This window comes from Pseudophryne corroboree, chromosome 5 (genome assembly GCF_028390025.1).
Source record: "Pseudophryne corroboree isolate aPseCor3 chromosome 5, aPseCor3.hap2, whole genome shotgun sequence".
Taxonomy (NCBI): Eukaryota; Metazoa; Chordata; class Amphibia; order Anura; family Myobatrachidae; genus Pseudophryne; species Pseudophryne corroboree.
The window spans coordinates 104,688,358-104,709,915 of NC_086448.1; the positions used below are offsets into that span (position 1 = coordinate 104,688,358).

Genomic DNA, 21,558 nt, shown 5'->3' on the forward strand with positions numbered 1-21,558 from the left:
TGCGCGTAGAGTAGTGGCGCCTTTACAGGATGGAATATGCTTAATCAATAACTACAATGTGAGCCCAGTGGAACCGCTCTTTGGTGGTTACAAGAGGTCTGGATTTGGACGTGAAAACGGACAAATGGCCATGGAGTATTATTCGCAACTCAAGACCGTTTGTGTCGAGATGGGAAATGTTGAGTCTGTATTTTAAATGTCCGTTAAATTTCCATCTATCTTGTATTTCTTACTGCATTCTGCTATGAAGGAAAACAGAAGTGTTGTAGTATTGCACTTCTATATGCTATATCAGTGTTTTTCAACCACTGTGCCGTGGCACACTAGTGTGCCGTTAGCAGTCTCCAGGTGTGCCGCCATAGTAGCAGAGCCAGGCCCGTCAGTGTTTTGCTGCTACTGAGGCCCTGGAACGATCAATACTGGTGGGTTTAGTGGTTGCAGAGCCAGTTCTAATTTTGGGCCCTGGCAGTGTTGGGCTCTTCTGGCTTTCTCAGATGTGGCTCAGGCGTTATCTATGGAGAAGCTGCGACATGACATCCTAGGACACGCAACTGCACCATGCATCGCCATTATATTTGAGTGTGCCATGCAGTGGCGTAAGTTCGTCCCAGTCGCCCCCGGAGGCATGATAAATGTTGGTGCCCCCCTACATATACACCATATATACCATATGTAGCTATCCGGCACTAAGGGTGAACAGTAGCAGTGTGCTCAGGTACCTTTCCCAATAGTAATATAGAAACATATAGAAAGTGGACGCACACCAAGTCAGTCATTACAATAAAACAGATATCAGAATACCTTTCTAGTACACCTACAGTGCTCCCTCACCCGCCAGCGGGTCTCGATGGAGATGCTTTGGCGCAGCGGTGTGCCGATATAACTAGTGTTCACTCTAGGATTTTTTTAGGGCAGGGTGCTGATCACGGGAAGGGCACATTTTTTCCATTCGGGAGGGCACATTTTTAAGTTCGATGGGCAAACTTAGGTACATACTATAATGCTTGGTGCTCCCATTCCTACAGGCCAAAACACGGACAGTGCGCGCCAAAGCGCACAGCAAAAATCTAGGGGCGTTGTTTTGTGGGGAAGGGGCGTGGCCACATAATAGTGGCAATTCACATTACACCACACGGTAGTGCACCTAATACACATTGCACCAGGTAGAACCTCCTATACACACTGCACCAGGTAGAGCACGTTATACATATTGCGCCAGATAGAGCACATTATACACACTGCACCAGGTAGAGCACATTATACACACTGCACCAGGTAGAGCACATTATACACACTGCACCAGGTAGAGAGCACTGAGGCACACTGCACCAGGTAGAGAGCACTGAGGCACACTGCACCAGGTAGAGAGCACTGAGGCACACTTCACCAGGTAGAGAGCACTGAGATTGAAGTTTACAGCTGCAAAATACTTACAAGGTTAATTTAGCCCAGGAGGACTCTCATGTGCTTACCGGGTCCGGCGGCGCACGGCTGGGTCCAGCAGCGTGGCGGGGACCGGCAGGCAGCAAACGGCAGGGCGCACAAAAACGGGCAGGGCGGGATTCAGCTGTCTAAGGGGCAGGGCGCAGCGCCCTGTGAAAGACACCTAGGGGTATATTTACTAACATTCGTAATTTTCGGAAAAAGGTCAAAGTTCAATCACGAATGACATCGACAGTGTAAAATTGCAACTTTTTGAATTTATTACGACTAATTTACTAAGCTGCCGTATTTTGCCTTTTCGGGTTCTCCGATGTCGATGTGATTCGTTTTTTTTTTCTGTTTTTTACGGCAGTGATTAGCAAAACACTGCCGACTTTTTAAAAATGAATCTCGGCCGGATCTGTGTGATCCGTGCTGGGGTTCATTTTTTTTTTTTTTTTTTTAAATAAACATTGTAAAACTTTTAAAAAAATTGCGTGGGGTCCCCCCTCCTAAGCATAACCAGCCTCGGGCTCTTTGAGCCGATCCTGGTTGCAGAAATATGGGTAAAAAATTGACAGGGGTTCCCCCATATTTAAGCAACCAGCATCGGGCTCTGCGCCTGGTCCTGGTTCCAAAAATACGGGGGACAAAAAGAGTAGCGGTCCCCCGTATTTCTAAAACCAGCACCGGGCTCCACTAGCTGGACAGATAATGCCACAGCCAGGGGTCACTTTTATATAGTGCCCTGCGGCCGTGGCATCAAAAATCCAACTAGTCACCCCTGGCCGGGGTACCCTGGGGGAGTGGGGACCCCTTCAATCAAGGGGTCCCCCCCCCAGCCACCCAAGGGCCAGGGGTGAAGCCCGAGGCTGTCCCGCCCATCCAATTGGCTGCGGATGGGGGGCTGATAGCCTTTTGTGAAAATGAAAAGATATTGTTTTTAGTAGCAGTACTACAAGGCCCAGCAAGCCTCCCCCGCATGCTGGTACTTGGAGAACCACAAGTACCAGCATGCGGCGGAAAAACGGGCCCGCTGGTACCTGTAGTACTACTACTAAAAAAATATCCAAAAAAAGACAAGACACACACACCTTGAAAGTAAAGATTTATTACATACATCCACACAAACATATACACATACTTACCTTATGTTCACACGCAGGTCGGTCCTCTTGTCCAGTAGAATCCATGGGTACCTGTTGAAAAAATTATACTCACAAAATCCAGTGTAAATCGGTCCTCTTCAAATCCATTTGTAATCCACGTACTTGAGAAAATAAAAAAACGGAGTCCCGACCACGAACTGAAAGGGGCCCCATGTTTTCACATGGGACCCCTTTCCCCGAATGCCAGAAACCCACTCTGACTTCTGTCTAAGTGGGTTTCTTCAGCCAATCAGGGAGCGCCACGTTGTGGCACCCTCCTGATCGGCTGTGTGCTCCTGTACTGTATGACAGGCAGCACGCGGCAGTGTTACAATGTAGTGCCTATGCGCTCCATTGTAACCAATGGTGGGAACTTTCTGCCCTGCGGTTGACCGAAAGTGACCTCACCGCTGAGCAGAAAGTTCCCACCATTGGTTACAATGGAGCGCATAGGCGCTACATTGTAACACTGCCGTGTGCCGCCTGTCAGTCAGTACAGGAGCACACAGCTGATCAGGAGGGTGCTACAACGTGGCGCTCCCTGATTGGCTGAAGAAACCCACTTAGACAGAAGTCAGAGTGGGTTTCTGGCATTCGGGGAAAGGGGTCCCATGTGAAAACATGGGGCCCCTTTCAGTTCGTGGTCGGGACTCCGTTTTTTTATTTTCTCAAGTACGTGGATTACAAATGGATTTGAAGAGGACCGATCTACACTGGATTTTGTGAGTATAATTTTTTCAACAGGTACCCCATGGATTCTACTGGACAAGAGGACCGACCTGCGTGTGAACATAAGGTAAGTATGTGTATATGTTTGTGTGGATGTATGTAATAAATCTTTACTTTCAAGGTGTGTGTGTCTTGTCTTTTTTTGGGTATTTTTTTAGTAGTAGTACTACAGGTACCAGCGGGCCCGTTTTTCCGCCGCATGCTGGTACTTGTGGTTCTCCAAGTACCAGCATGCGGGGGAGGCTTGCTGGGCCTTGTAGTACTGCTACTAAAAACAATATCTTTTCATTTTCACAAAAGGCTATCAGCCCTCCATCCGCAGCCAATTGGATGGGGGGGACAGTCTCGGGCTTCACCCCTGGCCCTTGGGTGGCTGGGGGGGGGGACCCCTTGATTGAAGGGGTCCCCACTCCCCCAGGGTACCCCGGCCAGGGGTGACTAGTTGGATTTTTGATGCCACGGCCGCAGGGCACTATATAAAAGTGACCCCCGGCTGTGGCATTATCTGTCCAGCTAGTGGAGCCCGGTGCTGGTTTTAGAAATACGGGGGACCCCTACTCTTTTTGTCCCCCGTATTTTTGGAACCAGGACCAGGCGCAGAGCCCGATGCTGGTTGCTTAAATATGGGGGAACCCCTGTCAATTTTTTCCCCATATTTCTGCAACCAGGATCGGCTCAAAGAGCCCGAGGCTGGTTATGCTTAGGAGGGGGGACCCCACGCAATTTTTTTAAAGAAAATAACCACTTTCCCACCCCTTCCCACTGATATACATGCACGGATCTCATGGATCCCTGCATGCCTATACAATCACGGATTAAAAAAGCAGGTCTGTTTTTTTTTAGCACTTTTTTACGAGTTGTAATTTTTCACGGCAGTGTTTGATTTTTTTTAGCTTTGCACTTCTTAGTAAATGACCGAGATTCATACTTAAACAGCCGCGTTTTGACCGATGGTGTATTCATTCGTGATTTTTTCCTAGGACTTCCAAAATATTACGAATGCCCTCATCACTGCCGTGATTATTGCTTAGTAAATTACCGAGATGACACTTTGATGAAAAAACGGCATCTCGGTCAAAATCGGGACCTTAGTAAATATACCCCCTAGCGTGAACACTAGATATATATAAAAAAACACACAAACGCCTCATTCACTTAAACACACACACGTCTCTTTCACTTAAACACACACGCCGCTTTCACACACCTCCTTTACTTAAAAAAACACACGCCGCTTTCACTTAAACACCCACACATGCCTTTCACTTACACACACACACACACACACACACACACCTCACGCACGTGCCTCTCACTTACACACACATGCCTCTCACACACACATGCCTCTCACTTACACATGTCTCTCACTTACATACACACATGCCTCTCACTTACACACACATGCCTCTCACTTACACACACATGCCTCTCACTTACACATGTCTCTCACTTACATACACACATGCCTCTCACTTACATACACACATGCCTCTCGCTTACACACACACATGCCTCTCACTTACACACACATGCCTCCCACTTACACACACATACATGCCTGTCACTTACACACACACACACATGCCTCTCACTTACACACACATGCCTCCCACTTACACACACATACATGCCTGTCACTTACACACACATACATGCCTCTCACTTACACACACATACATGCCTCTCACACACATGCCACTCACATCACTCACTCACACACATTCCTTTTTTACTTGAATGCACAACTTTCCTTAAAAACACACACACACACCTCACTTAAAAACAAGCACACACAAAACACAGTGCTTCCCCCCAAATCCACCTCTCCCCCACCCCCCACACAGTGCCTACCTTTGTCTATCATCAGGCTCACGGAGCACGGAGGAGTAGAGAGCTTCCCTCGGCTGGCTTACTTAACTAGAAGGGCCCGAGAGGAGCTGTGCTCTGGAGCTCCCCCTAGCTGCAGCCAGTGCCATCTCTCTGTAAATACAGGAGGCAGCTTCCGTGTCACTGACACAGCAGCTCCTCCGTAGGCAATAGCAGCACGGTCCTAAGGCAGCGGGAGACAGTGGAGGAGATGTGCCCCCTTGCGGTCAGGAGCACGGCGGCAGCCGACTACACTGCCTCCCACAGTTCCGCAACTGGTGCCATGGCAAAATGTAAATCTTGTTCAGTGTGCCGCGAGTTGTAAAAGGTTGGAAAATCTCTGTGCTATATTGTTGGAAGAACATTAACTGCAAGGCTGTAGCCCCCTATAACCTATGCACTTACCAGGAGAAGCATTTCTATGCGAACATTAGTACAGTAAAGTAATCCCTTCTGAATTTGCAACACTTTTGAAAATAAACACTACTGCTATGAACCAAAAAAAAAAAAAAAAGAGCTACAGTAGATCAGTTAAACACTAAACTAAAGAGTCCAAAGTTGACAAAAAAAGAAAGGGAGTCGATGTGGGTCGATTTTGATTTGGGCTGTTTAGTTGATTTTTGATCGATTTTGTGTTTTAGAGTCTAAGGGGTATATTCAATTAGGGTTGGATCCATTCCGACATGCATTTGTCGGAATGGATTCGACAACCCCTATTCAATCCTATCTCAATTCGACTTTAAAAAACGTTGAATTGAGATGAGACCTGTGAGCGGAGGAGAGGGGGGAGACCAGCGGGGAGAGCCACGGGCAGACGGAGGAGAGCAGCACTACAGCAGCGCTGCAGAAGGATGTCTCACAGCCGCCAGACCTCACGGCAGTGTTCACCCGGATCCAGTAAGCGTGACCTCACTTGCTGGAGCCGGGTGGACGCTGCCGTGAGCGGCGCGGCTGTGACACATCCTCCTGCACCGCTGTGCTGTTGCCCTGCTCTCCCCTGTCTGCCCGCGGCTCTCCCCCCTCTCCTCCTCTCAGGTCCCACATCTCAGTCCGACATTTTATTATGTCGAACTGAGATGGTCGGAAACGGGGCCAAATCCTGTCGAATTTGGCCCCGTTTCACTTTAAAAGTACGTGAATCGGCAGCTATACCGCGACTTGTCGAATAAAAACAGCTGGGATTGAATAGGTTGAATCCCAATTCGACCTTAAAAAAGTCGGAAACTGCCGGCTTTTCGACAGACGGCAGCTTTCGACCCTAATTGAATATACCCCTAAATCACACATTTACTAACAGATGACTTTTGACAGTGATTAAAAAAATATGTCAAAATCATATTTTAGTAAATGTGTGATTTAGGGGTATATTCAATTCAAAATCGATCAAAAATCAACTAAGCAGAGACCAAAAATTTTGTTCCTGAAACACAATATTGGTAAAAAAATTGATGAAACATCGACCAAAAATTATCAAAATTTACCCAAATCGACTTTTAGTAAATATACCCCCTGGCTTCTAATCCTCATATAGTGATTAAGAATGTAGATAAAGGAAGGGGGGGGGTGGGTCTAGTGGTAATGGACAGCACATACTATGAGCAAAATCAGAGCCATTTTTGGCGGGGCGCCTGCCGCGACACCTGCTGGCTAATATTAGCAGCTTCCCCTCCTCCTATCTGCAGTACTCTGCTCAGGTGCGGAGTTTCATTAAATGACGCAGTTGCATCGTGACATCATGACGCAACCGCGTCATATAGCAAAACTCTGTTTAGCAAGCAGAGTGCTATGGGCGGGAGGAGGAGAAGCTGCTAATAGCAGTAGGGATGCAGGCCATCGTTATGTACCTATATGTTCCTATATATCCTATATTGTGTATTTATATGTACACTTGAAAGCATGAGGCCCCGCTTAGGGTCCCACACCAAAGACTTGAACCCTATGGGTGTGTACACACCGTGAGATCCCTGCTATATTCGATTTTGACTATGCAATTTCCCTTGAACTCCCGAAGAGCCCAGATAGCACAGATTGTACAGATTTTGACTATCTGTGCTTGAGATTTTGTCTATGTACGATTTTGACTAAGTGCCAATTTTGACTATACTTTGTACTAGATTGTACAGTTGATAGTCAAGATTGACTTGCCTGCACAGTCTATCTAGCCTTACGATACCGACCTGCCTAGCACCATGAGATATGCACTAACTTTTCATAAGATTTGGACTATTTAGTCAAAATCTCACAGATTCATCTCACCGTGTGTACACACCCTTTTAGAATGTTAGGGACTTACTAGATAATGAGGTTACCTGGATGTGGTGGGGAAGCCCACACTTTGGGCCAAAATGATGCAAAGCAACTCTATTTAAGTGCAAAATGTATTACAATTCTAATAAGTAATGTGTTTGAATAGTACACCTGCATATTTTTTCTTTGTGTATGACACTATAGGTCTCAGTAAGGTATTATTATTATTACTAGGAGCTTCATCGCGCCCTACGGGCGCTCTTCACACCGTCGCAAGGGGCCACAATGTACAGAATGTAGCGGGTGCGGGGGGTACTGCGGATGGTGTCTGTAGATGCTGCGGATGGAGGGGGGGGCGGAAGTGGGGGTGGGGCCCGGACGGGGAAGGGTTGGGAGGTGCTGCGGGTGGGGGAGGGGCAGAGGAGTGGGGGAGGCAGAAGGGGGAGGGGTCCGGAGGCACTGCAGGTGGGGGAGGGGCAGGGTTGCCATGGGTGGGGGAGGGGCACGTGTAGGGATGTTGCAGATAGGTGAAGAGTTCCGGAGGTGCTGTGGGATGGGAAGGGGCATTAGTGCCGCTGGTGGGGTAGGGGTCCGCAGGCGCCATGGGTAGGGGAGGGGCAGGTACGGGTGTTGCGGCGGATGGGGAAGGAAGTCCGGAGGTGCTGCAGGTGGTGGAGGGGCAGGTGCGGGGGTGCCATTGGTGGGGGAGGGGTGGGTGAGGGGGGGATCGCGGATGGAGGAGGGTGTCTGCAGATGTTGCAGGTTGAGGGGGCAGGTGTGGGGGAGACATATAAGGGGGGTGAATGGTGGAGGGGGCCTGGAGATTGCTGGGGGTGGTGAAGGGGCAGAGGAGTGGGAGCCGCGGTTGGTGTAGGGGGTCTGGAGGCACAGCATGTGGGGGAGGGTTGGAGTGCCGCATGTGGTGGAGGGGAAGGTGCGGAGGTGTGGTGCATTGGGGAGAGGTCTGGAGGTGCTGCGGGTACTGTACCTGCCAAAAAGGTAGTTGGAGGGTATGCAGTAACAGGGCCAGGACAGGGGTGACAGGGTCAGAACAGGGTTGACTGGGCCAGGACAGGGGTGACAGGGTCAGAACAGGGGTGACGGGGCCAGGACAGGGGTGACGGGGCCAGGACAGGGGTGACAGGGCCAGGACACGGGCGACGGGGCCAGGACAGAAATGACAGGGACAGGATAGGGGTGACAGGGTCAGTGTAGGGGCGGCAGGACCAGGACAGGGGTGACAGGGCCAGTATAGGGTTGACAGGGCAAGCACAGGGGTGACGGGGCCAGGATAGGAGTAGCAGGGCCAGCATAAGGGTGACAGGGCCAGGATAAGGGTGGCAGGTCAAGGCCAGGGGTGACAGGGACATGACAGAACACAGGGCACGGGAGAGATTGGTATTAGGGACAGAACAGTGGTGACAGACAGATGTGTCTTACCGGAGTCACTGCTGCTGGCTGCTGCTGTTCCACTCCAACCTGTTGGGATCTGCTGCTGGTGGAGACTTGGCATGGCTGACTCTCTTAGGCTGTAGTCCTGCTTCCTCTGCCCGTCCGCATCACTCCCCCCCCTCCTCAGTCACACACCGCAGACCTCGCGCAGCTGCCGGGCACTGTGGTAAGGTGAGACTGGGAGTGACTGGTTAGCCCCCAGGAGATGCTGCGGCTGGAGGGAGGAGGGGGTCATAGCATGCACGTGGCGCGGACCTCACGGCTGCTGGGCACTGTGGTAAGGGGAGACTGGGAGTGACTGGTTAGCTCCCAGGAGACGCTGCTGCTGGAGGGAGGAGGGGGTCAGAGCCTGCAAGCAGCGCGGACTTCTGCAGCGCTACCCGCCGGCTAAAGTGTGTGAAGGAGCTGGGCGCACCTCACTGCGGGTGGCAGCGCTGCAGCTAGCGGTGTGGTTGCCGGGGCTGGAGATAACAGAGGCAGTACGGAAAGTGCACAGCGGCTGGTGACCCACAAAACTGCAGCTAAGAAGCGCGGAGTGTGCTAGAAAGTGACGCTCCTCCGCGCCAGAGAGACCCTGCTGAGTATGCTGATGTGGGGGTCAAGTATGGCATACCCCCTCACACACCCCCATACCTTACAAATGTCCCAATTTTCGCGGGACAGTCCCATTTTTTGGGGTCTGTCCCGCTGTCCCACCCGCGGGTCGCAGTGTCCTGCGGTGGGGGGACGGGGGGGGGCAGTTGGAAAGCTCCTGTACTCGCTGTTCTGCTTAGCAGAGCAGCGGTGAATAGTGGAGACAGAGGGAGAGGGGGCATCAGGGGGTACGGATTAAGGGGGGGTTCCAGCAGCAGAGCCGGATTAAGGGGGGGGGGGGGGCGGCAGGCGGTACGTACCGTTGGCCCCACACTTTTAGGGGTCCCCACAGCTCGAGTAGCTCTGTCCCAGCTCAGAAGCTCCCCCAGCAACAACGGCAGCATTGTGCTACAGTCAGCACACGCTGCTGCATATTGGCAGGTCTGTGGTGTTGCAGGGAGGCAGCAGTCTCCCTGCTTTCTTCTGCCTGTGCGGGTGTGTAGGGGGAGCGACCACCTCCTCTGGATGTAGCCCTAGCTGAGGGGCCAAAATTCCATTTAAAACAAAAAATATTTTTTAAAAATTCCCGGAATTTGCATACGGGGGCGTGGCCTCGCGGGCGCTATTAGGCCACGCCCCCAACCCCACAGCAGGCACAGCAATGAGATAGGGCTTCCCTGTCTCAAGTACCCTGTGCCCCCCCGGACTCATAATCAGACCCTGGGGGCATGCCAGCAGCTCACAGAGCGCTGGGCATGCCCCCTCAGTGACGAAAACGGGGACCCTCCCATGAAGCCACGCCCCCTTTTCGCCATATGTGTGTGTGTGTGTGTGTGTGTGTGTGTGTGTGTGTGTGTGTGTGTGTGTGTGTCCCTCCTTCTGCCTGAAGAAAGCTTATGAAGAAAGCTGGGAGGTATGCACCCCTGCCTGTGCCATGTCCATACTATCTGCTTCTGCAGCTGCTCCTAGTGTCCTATAGATTTGGCCAGATCTGTGACTCATTTGACTAACTCCGCCCACTGTTGTGACTCCGCCCAGCGTTAGCAAATGAATCACAAAATCACAGATCTGGGCTATTATATAGGAGATTATTATTATTATTATTATTAACAGTTTCTTATATAGCGCAGTAAATTCCGTTGCGCTTTACAACTGGACACAATGATAGGACAAAACTGGGTAATAACACACAGTCATAGAGGTAGTTGCTTGCAAGCTTACAATCTATGGGAATCTAGGTAGCACCTCTCATTGCTTGCAAAAGAGTGTGCAGTGGGGGTCATTCCGAGTTGTTCGCTCGCTAGCAGATTTTAGCAGCATTGCACACGCTAGGCCGCCGCCCTCTGGGAGTGTATCTTAGCAGAATTGTGAACGAAAGATTAGCAGAATTGCGAATAGAAAATTCTTAGCAGTTTCTGAGTAGCTCGAGACTTACTCCTACACTGCGATCAGCTCAGCCCGTTTCGTTCCTTCCTGGTTTGACGTCACAAACACGCTCCAGACACTCCCGCGTTTTATCCTGGCAGTGTGGCACGCCTGTGTTTTTCCCGCACACTCCCAGATAACGGCCAGTTTCCGCCCAGAAACACCCCCTTCCTGTCAATCACACTCCGATCACTTCAACGATGGAAATTCTTCGGTCGGACATAAGTAAATCTACTAAGTTTTGAGCTAAAATACTTAGCGCATGCGCACTGCGTACCATACGCATGCGCATTTTTGCCTTAATTGCTCTGTTGCAAAAATCATCAACGAGCGAACAACTCGGAATGACCCCCAGTATAGGGTATATTCCTATCCATTCCAGGTCCACTAAATAGGTTGAGACCAGGGTTAATTCTGTGTCTGACCTGGGTAGGCTTTAGTGTGAACAGTGCAACACGTGATGTACGTCCCGGTACGCACTGAAAGGCTTCTGATTAGTAGACACGGGTGTGCTAAACAGGCACACCCAGGTAATTTAGAGCAACATAATTTATTTGCACTCATGTGCCTAGATCAGTCGACCAGTGTACACCAGGGTATACGCATACATCTAGCCAAAAATATCTGGTGCAAAACTGTGTATCTCAAAAATACATTCACTTACCACCTCTTTACATTACACTTTTACATGTTTAACTCTATACTATTGCTCAGTGGTATCCGGTCTCTAGGTCGACCACACTTAGGTCAACAGTCATTAGGTTGACCACGATTGGTCGACATGCATTAGGTTGACATGGTCACTAGGTCGACATGTACTAGGTTGACATGACAAAAGGTCGACATGAGTTTTTCACAATTGTTTTAATTTTTTAAACTTTTTCATACTTTACAATCCACGTGGACTACGATTGCGAATGGTAACCTGTGCCGAGCGCAGCGAGCAACCACGGTGCACTAATTGGGGTTCCCGGTCACTCTACGAAGAAAATGACACAAATAACCCCCTCATGTCGACCTTTTGTCAACAACCTTGCTCATGTCGACCTAATGCTTGTGTCGACCTATTTTGGGTGTCGACTTAGTCACTATAGACCAATAGTGGTCGACCTAGACACTGTCGACCTAAGTGTGGTCGACCCCATGAACCACACTCTGCTCGATATAGCTTCATTTATGGCTTCAATTAATCAGCAGAATGATAGGAATATCGTGTGTCTGAAGCTTTGTTTGGTAATGAGCAAATTGTGTTAATTGGTGTGATAATTGTTCAAGTGCAATGACAACAGCAAGACAATGCGGCAACTACAGTAGTTACAGAGAGGATAGGGGAAATATATACAAAACAGACACTATAATCCTAAATTAGAGTTGCACATGAATATGAACCAGTGCCTGCTCCCCCCCTCCCCCCTCCACCGATAGTCACAAACAGCGGCACCTGCATACCATCCCCCATCACCATGTTCACAGCAACAGCCTCTGCACCCTGGTGGTCACAAAGCAGCAGCATCCGCACCGATACATCCCCCCCTAGTTACGGCACCAGTGCGTGTCCCCAATAGTCAGAGAACACAGGCACCCTTCCTCAGCCCCCAATGGTCAGAGCCCACTGGTGCCTGCTCACACCTCCACCCCCGATGATAACAGCACTGGCACCAAACCCCGAACCCATTTACCGGCTGCTGCAGTGCAGAAGCTGCTTCTCCCACGAGGACACTAGCGAAGGTCATTTGGATAACCTGGCCCATCCTGGTGATGAGATGGACAGCTGACCTTCGTATGATCAGCGGGTCGGCCATACACACAGCATGCATGATGCACTAATATATCTAAAGAAATATACAGATATAGATATATATCTACAGATATATTGGTCATTGGCTGTGCAGCATGTTAGAATATGGTGCACTCTGTGTCTGTCTCCTTCTGTGTACCAGTCTATGGGAGCATCACCTAGTGTTAGACCTCTAGTGCCAGGAATCACTCGGAGACAGAGTTATATGATGTAGTTCCTGTTCCTCCATCTCAGAGAGAGTGAGGAGAGTGTGACCCACAGAGAAACTGAGAGACAGAGTCATGGGGGTATATTTACTAAGGTCCCGATTTTGACCGAGATGCCGTTTTTTCTTCAAAGTGTCATCTCGGTCATTTACTAAACTCAAATCACGGCAGTAATGAGGGCATTAGTATTTTTTTGGAAGTCCAGAAAAAAAAATACGAATGAATACACCATCGGTCAAATACGCCAGCAAATTAGTAGAACTCGGTCATTTACTAAAAAGTGCAAATCTCAAAATAGGCAAACACTGCCGTGAAAAATTACAAATCGTAAAAAAGTGCAAAAAAACCCCAGACCTGCTTTTTTGAGCCGTGATTGGATAGGCATGCACGAATCCATGAGATCCGTGCATGTATATCAGTGGGAAGGGGTGGGAAAGTGTTAATTTTCCCCAAAAAAATTGCGTGGGGTGACTAGTTGGATATTTGATGCCACGGCCGCAGGGCACTGTATAAAAGTGACCCCCGGCTGTGGCATTATCTGTCCAGCTAGTGGAGCCCGGTGCTGGTTTCAAAAATACGGGGGACCCCTACGCTTTTTGTCCCCCGTATTTTTGGAACCAGGACCAGGCGCAGAGCCCGATGCTGGTTGCTTAAATATGGGGGAACCCCTGTCCATTTTTTCCCCATATTTCTGCAACCAGGATCGTCTCAAAGAGCCCGAGGCTGGTTTGCCTTAGGAGGGGGGGACCCCACGCAATTTTTTTATAACATTTAAACTATTTTTATTTTTTTTACAAGGTGCACAATGAAGCCCAGCACGGATCTCTCAGATCCGGCCGAGATTCATTGTATTAAAGTCGGCAGTGTTTTACAATTCACTCACGTAAAACACTGCCAAAAAAAACGAATGACATTGACATCGGAAAACCCGAAAATGCAGAATACGGCAGCTTAGTAAATTAGTCGTAATCAATTCAAAAAGTTGCAATTTTACACTTTCGATGTCATTCGAGATTGAACTTTGACCTCTTTCGGAAAATTATGAATGTTAGTAAATATACCCCATGGTGTGCAAGTGTGCAGAGCTGAGATTGAGAGCAGATCTCCGCTACAGAGACTCACAGTGTTCCAGTGCATGCATCATCTTCTCTACAGTGGGAGTCAGACTGCATGGCTATTCAGTCCTCCTTGCTTCACCACCACAGACATCTCCTGATAAGTACCACTACCTAATGCTGTTACCTTGTGTGATATATGGGCTCCTGCTTACCACTATCAGTGTTACATCTGAGTCACCTGTGTTCACTAAATAAACCTGCATTACCGTTTAAGTTACTAAGTGTGTGGACTGACGTCACTGCACCAGATAGCCCAGAGCACTCTGCCAACAGGTTATGGGCCCGGTCCCATGCCCAGACCAGTATGCACTTGAAGATTAACCCCCTAAGTGCTGTTGAATAATCACAGTGACACAGTTTAAAGTGACATTTTATACAAGTACAGAAAGGATGTATAATACAGGACACAGCATGAACTTTGCCAAGCGGAAAGGGTCAGAGAACTGTTCTACATGGAAGTTTGCCATGGAGATGCAGCTTAAGCGGGAAAAGTTGTGGAAGGTTACTATAGACATGGGAGCAGGACCAAACCCAGATGATGTAGACAGAGCCATCGGGACGCTAGGTTTAGCTGTGGAGCAGCATGTCTATTTAGTAGTCAATGGGAAAGTGTCAGCTAAGGAAGGACATGTGGACAGCCCTGCAAAATGCATACGAAGATAAAGGTCTTATGAGAAGGATAAGTTTAAGATGCATGCTATATGGAATGAAACAGTGCCTGCAAGGACATGAATGATTACATTGATAAGTTATTGTCAATAGCACAGCAGTTGGTATCTGTGGGGGCACAGGTGGATGAGGAAGAAGTCGCAATGGCTATGTTATAGAACAGCGGTGGCCAACCTGTGGCTCTTGAGCCTCATGTGGCTCTTTCTTTATTCAAATGTGGCTCCTGACACTCGAAGTCATGTGACCACAACAGATCCAGAAACTGCTGCACTCCAGCCAGACAGACAGGCAGCAGCAGCACTACGGAGACTGAGAACTGAGAGAGCCAGATACTAGAGATGAGACACCCACTGGCAAACAGAGGACACATAAGGGGCTGCTCAATGGCACGAGGTGTATTTTCGGAGGGGCTGTAGTGACACATGAGGGTCCTGCAGGAGTGACACAGGAGAGTGCTGGCAGGAGTGACTCATGGGGGAGCTGGCTGTAGTGACATACTGTAGTAATGTTCTAGCAGGAGTGACACATAAGGTAGCTGGCTGAAGTGACACAGTAGGGTATGTGGAAGTGGCTTTTTAAATGTATTTTATGTGGATCTGGCTTTTTAAATGTATTTTATACCAGAGGCGTGGCCTAGCAGGCACAAGGCCACACCCCATTTGTGCATGTGCGCCTGTGGCTTGATGTCGGCTCTTTGACGTGCCTAACAAGATTTTTTGGCTCTTTGTTTCTGACTGGTTGGCCACCCCTGTTATAGAATCTCACGCCAACATTTGATTTTTTTTGGTGGTTTGCGTTAGAGTCAAATGACACTAAACTTGCAACGGAGATTGTAAGAGTCAAGTTGATGCAGTTCAAAGAACGTATTCCTGTCGAGACCATAGCTGAGGGTTCTGCCTTGATCACAAAGGGCACAAAGTTCAAAAAGCACAAATTCAAGTGTTTTTTATGTCACAAGATAGGACATAAAGCTCCAGATTGCAAGATGAGAAATTCCAGTGGTGCACAGAAGCAGCGTGACAAGCCAAATGAGTCAGAATTGAATGTAGCAGACAGTCACAGGAAGGATTGCTGGTACATGGACTCGGGGACCACTAGACATTTCTGTTGCAATAAGCATTGGTTCAATTCTTTAACACTGTGTGTTCCCACTATAGTTACAGGGATTGAAAATAAGGCCCTCACTGCATTACAAGCTGGGACAATCACAGTACGTTTAAGAATTGGAGGTGAGACTGTTGTTACAGATTTAAGATGTGTTGTACGTGCCTGATTTAGGAAGTAATCTTATTGCTATCAGCATCCTAGAAAAAAAGGCTGCAAAGTCCAATTTCAGAAGGACAAGTGTTTGGTGCAGAATAAAAGAGGGACTGTTATTGCTTCAGCAGCCCGGTGCAACCAACTACTATATATGTCCTGGACACTGGGGAGTGTACTGCATTGATGGCTACTGAGGAAAAACAGTCAATGGAGCTGTGGCACAAATGCTTGGGTCATCTGGGTTATGAAGTCCAGAAACTGCTAGATGGAATGGGAACAGGGATCACCATGATCAACGCTTAAAGACACATGTGTGAGAGTTGCATAAAAGGCAAGCAAACTTGTAACTCATTTCCACAGTCAGTTAATAGAGCAGAGACACCGTTAGCTAGTGCACACAGACGTGTGTGGTCCAATGGAGGAAGAATCAATCAGTGGCTACAGGTATTTCATGACTCTCATTGATGACGCCACAAGAAAGACACTTGTACTTTCTTAAGGAGAAGAGTGAAATTGTCAACAAAATTGTGGAGCACAAAAATCTGGTGGAGAATCAGACAGGCCTGAAACTAAAGATTCTGAGATCAGACAACAGTGGAGAGTATGATAACAAAGTTTTAGCCGCATTCCTTAGAAAATATAGCATAAAGCATCAGCTAACAATTGCCTTCACACCGGAACAGAATGGCGTGAGTAAGCGGGCAAACCGCACAATTGTTGAGGGAGCACGGACTATGCTAAGTTTTGCTGGCCTGGAAAAGAAGTTCTGGGCAGAAGCAGTATCTACTGCAGTATACCTAAAGAATCAAGCACCCACAGTGGCCGTCTAAGGTAAAACGCCACTGGAGGCGTGGACCAGGAAAAAGACAAGTATCAGTCATCTTCATGTCTTCGGGAGCAAAGCTTTTGCACATATACCAAAGGAGAAAAGGAGAAAGCTAGATTCAAAATCCATAGAATGAATAATGCTTGGATACTGCGATGAAAGCAAAGAATACAGACTTTGGGATGTTACAAGTAAACGTCTTCTTAAATCCAAAGATGTGGTGTTCTACGAGACAGCACCACTAACTGGAGCAGTGGAGCAACAACAATGTATTATTGGATGTACAGGCTGCAGAAACCGTGTCTGAATCTGAGAGTGTCAAAGCAGACAACAAGTCAGGGAAAATAAGTTCCATGAGGAGCAACAAAGGTATTCCAGCCAAGAAATACAGTGGGGAGTATGCTGTGAACCTCAAAACATACAGGAAGCAAAGTCAAGCAGTGATTGGACAAAGTGGAAGTCAGCAATTGATACAGAACTGTCAGCACTAAATTATAACAGTACATGGACTATGGTTCATAGACCATGCGACCGTAAAATGATTAAGAACAAGTGGGTTTTCTGCAAGAAGTTGAACGCAGATGGGACAGTAGCCCGCCTTGTTGCCAAGGGATATACCCAGAAATATGGAATCGATTACGGAGAGATCTACTTACCAGTCGCAGGGTATAGCACCTTAAGGTTAGTGATTGTTGTTGCTACACTACATGATCTACTGTTATATCAACTAGACTTTGAGTTTGCATTCCTAAATGGAGAAATGGTTGAGGAAATTTATATGGAACCACCTGAACATTATGATATGGACATATTCCAGACTGGGAAAATTTGTCTCTTAAAGAAGTCGCTATATGGCCTCAAGCAAAGTAGTCTTTGCTGGTATGTAAAGTTGGATGCAGTGTTACTAGAAATTAACTTTGTTAGGTCAGAGACTGATCACTGCCTACACCACAAAACCATCAAAGAAAAAGTTGTTCATCATAGCTGTCTAGGTGGATTATTTACTTTTGGCAGGTCAAGAAGATCACATCATTAATGTCAAGCAGCAGCTTAAACAAAGATTCAAGTTGAAAGATGTAGGCCCTGCAAATCATCTATTAGGTATGAAAATTGTACAAAACCTGCAAGAGGTAACTGACCAACAATTGACAATTGACCAACAAAGTACGAAATGACAGATGCAAAACCAGTAAGTACTTCCATTGATAAAAGTACAAAGATGGTCAAGGCCATGTCACCAAGCCAGTTTGCAAATAATCCTGGGAGACAACACTGGATTGCAGTAAAGATACTAAGGTACCTCAAAGGTACATGTTCACTAAAGCTGAAATTTACAAGCTCATCAGACACCATCTTAAAAGTATTCTGTGATGCCGACTGGGGATCAGATGAGGATTATAGACGTTCTTATACTGGATACCTGTTTACACTAGCAGGCGCAGCTGTAAACTGGGCAAGTAGGAAACAACCCACAATTGCTCTTTCTACAAGAGAGACAGAGTACATGGCGCTCACAGAAACTTCAAAAGAAGCACTTTGGAGAAGAGAGACTTTATGCAAATTAGGTCTTCTTTACCACAGTGAGATCATCAACATAAAGTGTGATAACAAGGGAGCAACTGATCTTTCTTGTAGCACAAAGCATCATGGACGGTCTAAGCACATTGCTATAAGACATCATTTTGTTCGTGAGTTGGTGGAAAACAAGTCAGTCAAAGTGGAATATGTTGCAAGTGAAGAAAATTTTGCCGACATGATGACAAAAGGACTGTCATCACACTTGCTACTTGCATTCCTGATGGGATGTGGACTAGAATATGGTTAATGTTGATTTTCTTCCTACTGTTTTTTGCTTCACGTTATGTTTTTGGTTACAGGAGTGACTATTGATTTGTTTGATAAAATGTTATGTTCTTTAAACTTGTGACTGGAGACAGTCTTGAGCGAGGGGGAGTGTTAGAATATGGTGCACTCTGTGTCTGTCTCCTGTGTACCAGTCTATGGGTGCATCCCCTAGTGTTAGACCTCTAGTGCCAGGAGTCACTCGGAGACGGAGTTATATGATGTAGTTCCTGTTCCTCCATCTCAGAGTGAGGAGAGTTTGACACACAGAAAGACTGAGAGACAGAGTCCTGGTGTGCAAGTGTGCAGAGCTGAGACTGGGAGTAGATCTCAGCTACAGAGACTCACAGTGTTTCAGTGCACGCATCATCTTCTGTACAGTGGGAGTCAGACTGCACGGCTATTCAGTCCTCCTTGCTTTACCACCACAGACATCTCCTGATAAGTAACACTACCTAATGCTGTTACCTTGTGTGATATACAGAAAGAGCCAGCGTTATCTCCCCCTGCCTAGTTGCAGGCGTGCACTCCTGGCGTGACTAGGCGATCCATCCTCCTAGGCGATCCATCCTCCTTCCCATTCAGAGTGTCTCTGTCTGGGCGCGCGGATGGAAACGCTCTCCATTAAAGTCCAGACGGAGATGCTCACAGTGACTAGGTGTGCCCAGGCGGGCGCGCCTAGTCACAGAAGAAGGAAAGATAATGTATGGGCTCCTGATTACAGATATTAGTGTTACATCTGAGTCACCTGTATCCACTAAATAAACCTGCCTTACTGTTTGTCACTAAGTGTGTGGACTGACGTCACTGCACCGGATAGCCCAGAACACTCTGCCAACACAGCACAGCCAAAGTGATATGTGTAAAAATTATGCAGTTCACAGACATATTCTTGGTATCACCTACTGATCATTAACTGATATATTGTCTGTTCAATTGAATGGCTGATATATCGTCCAGCATGTACCCAGCTTTACTTATTAATATCCTCTTTGTAGCCTTTACTGACCCATCTGTTGTTATATTAAAAATCAGTTACCAATGGTGACTGTTCTTCCCTGAGGCCCTTGCAGCAGAGACTATGAACTGGAGTTCTATTACATCAACTATTGCTCTGTTTTATTATAATACAGTATTTTGGCAGCATCCAAACAATTTACAGTTTTAATTTTTCTGCCGTGGTTTATGACATGAACGCTAATATCTCAATGGTTGCTGTAGGTTAGATATCATTTGGGCACATTGTATTATTATTATTATTAAATAAGCTCCTATACGGTATGTAATGGATCCAATCACTTTCATTAACCCCACTGCCAATAGCAAACCGTTTATTAATTAGAAAATGTTCTTTTTTTAGACTCGGACACATTTTTAATCTACAATGAAGAGCACCAGAAGTGTATAGAAGGCGAGAATTCCATCCTATCAGTTGCTACATGTGAAGAGAAGAACAATGCCCAAAAATTCAGATGGATTTCCGAAAACCAGCTTATAAATGTAGGATCTACCCTATGTCTGGCCGCTACAGCGAAGAAAGACATGGCATTAGTGACCTTATACCAATGTGATGGTGCTAGTGAGCTCCAGAAATGGGAATGTCAGAATGATACAATGTTTGGAATCCAGGGAGAAAATCTCCATTTGGACTATGGTAACAAAAAAGTTATTCTGTATAATGGGTCAGGATATTGGAGCCGATGGAAAATCTTTGGAACTCCAGATGACCTATGTGTTAAGACCTATGAAGGTAAGGAGCATATATCTTATATAAGGTATATGGTCACTCTCTTTTGTTGGCTGTAGACTAGGTGTAGTATCAGGAATGTGCATATAACCTGATAGAATGACGGATAGGAATCTATAAAGCAAATAGATAGATTTTAAAATGTTTACAGATGTATTTTAAACAACTTTTGTCAATACTTACAGGGTGAGATGTATTACAGCGAAACAGAAAGCAGTAGCGGTGAGATGTACTAACATCCTGGCTACCGGAGTGGGAGAGTGAAAACCTCCCCCTTCAATGATCCCTGAAAGAGTTCACAGTGCATCAGCCTAGTACTGCTGCGCTGTGTCTCCACCTCCTGGACGGCTCCAGTGGGCATGCACGAGATACTGCAAGCATTGCGAGAACTCCCGTGCAGCCCAGAGCCAGCAGATGCAGCAGCCAGATGCGATGGTTATGAATGGGGTAATGACAACTGTAGCTGTCGACGTCGATAGTTACAGCTGTCAGAAATGTAAGTGCTACTGACCGTTCATATCATACATTGACAGGCACAAGCGCGGTATCTTAAAGATAGCAGCGCCGATAATGACAGAGGCATTTACCAGACCAGGACTGCATTCTACAGAAAACATAGTAAACATCATTTTGATTGGACGATGAGTTGCGAAATCACCCTTTTATAGTTAATTAGTAGTGGACTTATACCTCTTTCACACAGACAGTAAAATTACTGGGTGAAGAAGTTCCACCCAGTAATTTGACTATAAACACGGGGTACTTTTTCTGTGTGAAAGGGTCAACCCGGGTTGACCTTTTCACACTGACGAAATACCCGTGTTGATCCGCAAATTACCGGGAAGAAAGGGGGGTCAGGCATAGACAGGCAAAATGACCTGACATTTTAATGCCTGGTAAAAGCCGGGTAATTCAGACATTTCTGTCTGAAAGTGGTACTAGAGAGGCAAAAGTACAGATTTTTATGGTACTGTAAAAAAAGGAATTCTAGAATAAGTATCCATAATTCTATACTTATGGCTACAACTTTTTAGATGACAAAGGGGCATACTTATCCCAATCCGCATCTCAGATGTGGATGTGATGTGATAAAATCACTCAAATTCAAAATGCTATTTGTGAATACATCACAATGATGTATAAAACATTGCATGCAGGGACAGATCTTGCAAGAAAGCTCTGTCCCTATTAGTGATGTGCACCGGAAATTTTTCGGGTTTTGTGTTT

The 21,558-nt window shown here is 47.1% G+C and overlaps 1 protein-coding gene across 1 annotated transcript in view; it reads left to right on the plus strand.

The window, feature by feature from the left end:
* LOC134927294 (macrophage mannose receptor 1-like) overlaps positions 1–21,558 on the plus strand; it is a 407,906-nt gene that overhangs the window by 10,359 nt on the left and 375,989 nt on the right. Inside the window, exon 2 of the mRNA XM_063921539.1 lies at positions 19,945–20,334. Coding sequence (XP_063777609.1) covers positions 19,945–20,334 — 390 coding nt within the window. The remainder of the gene's footprint in view (positions 1–19,944; positions 20,335–21,558) is intronic.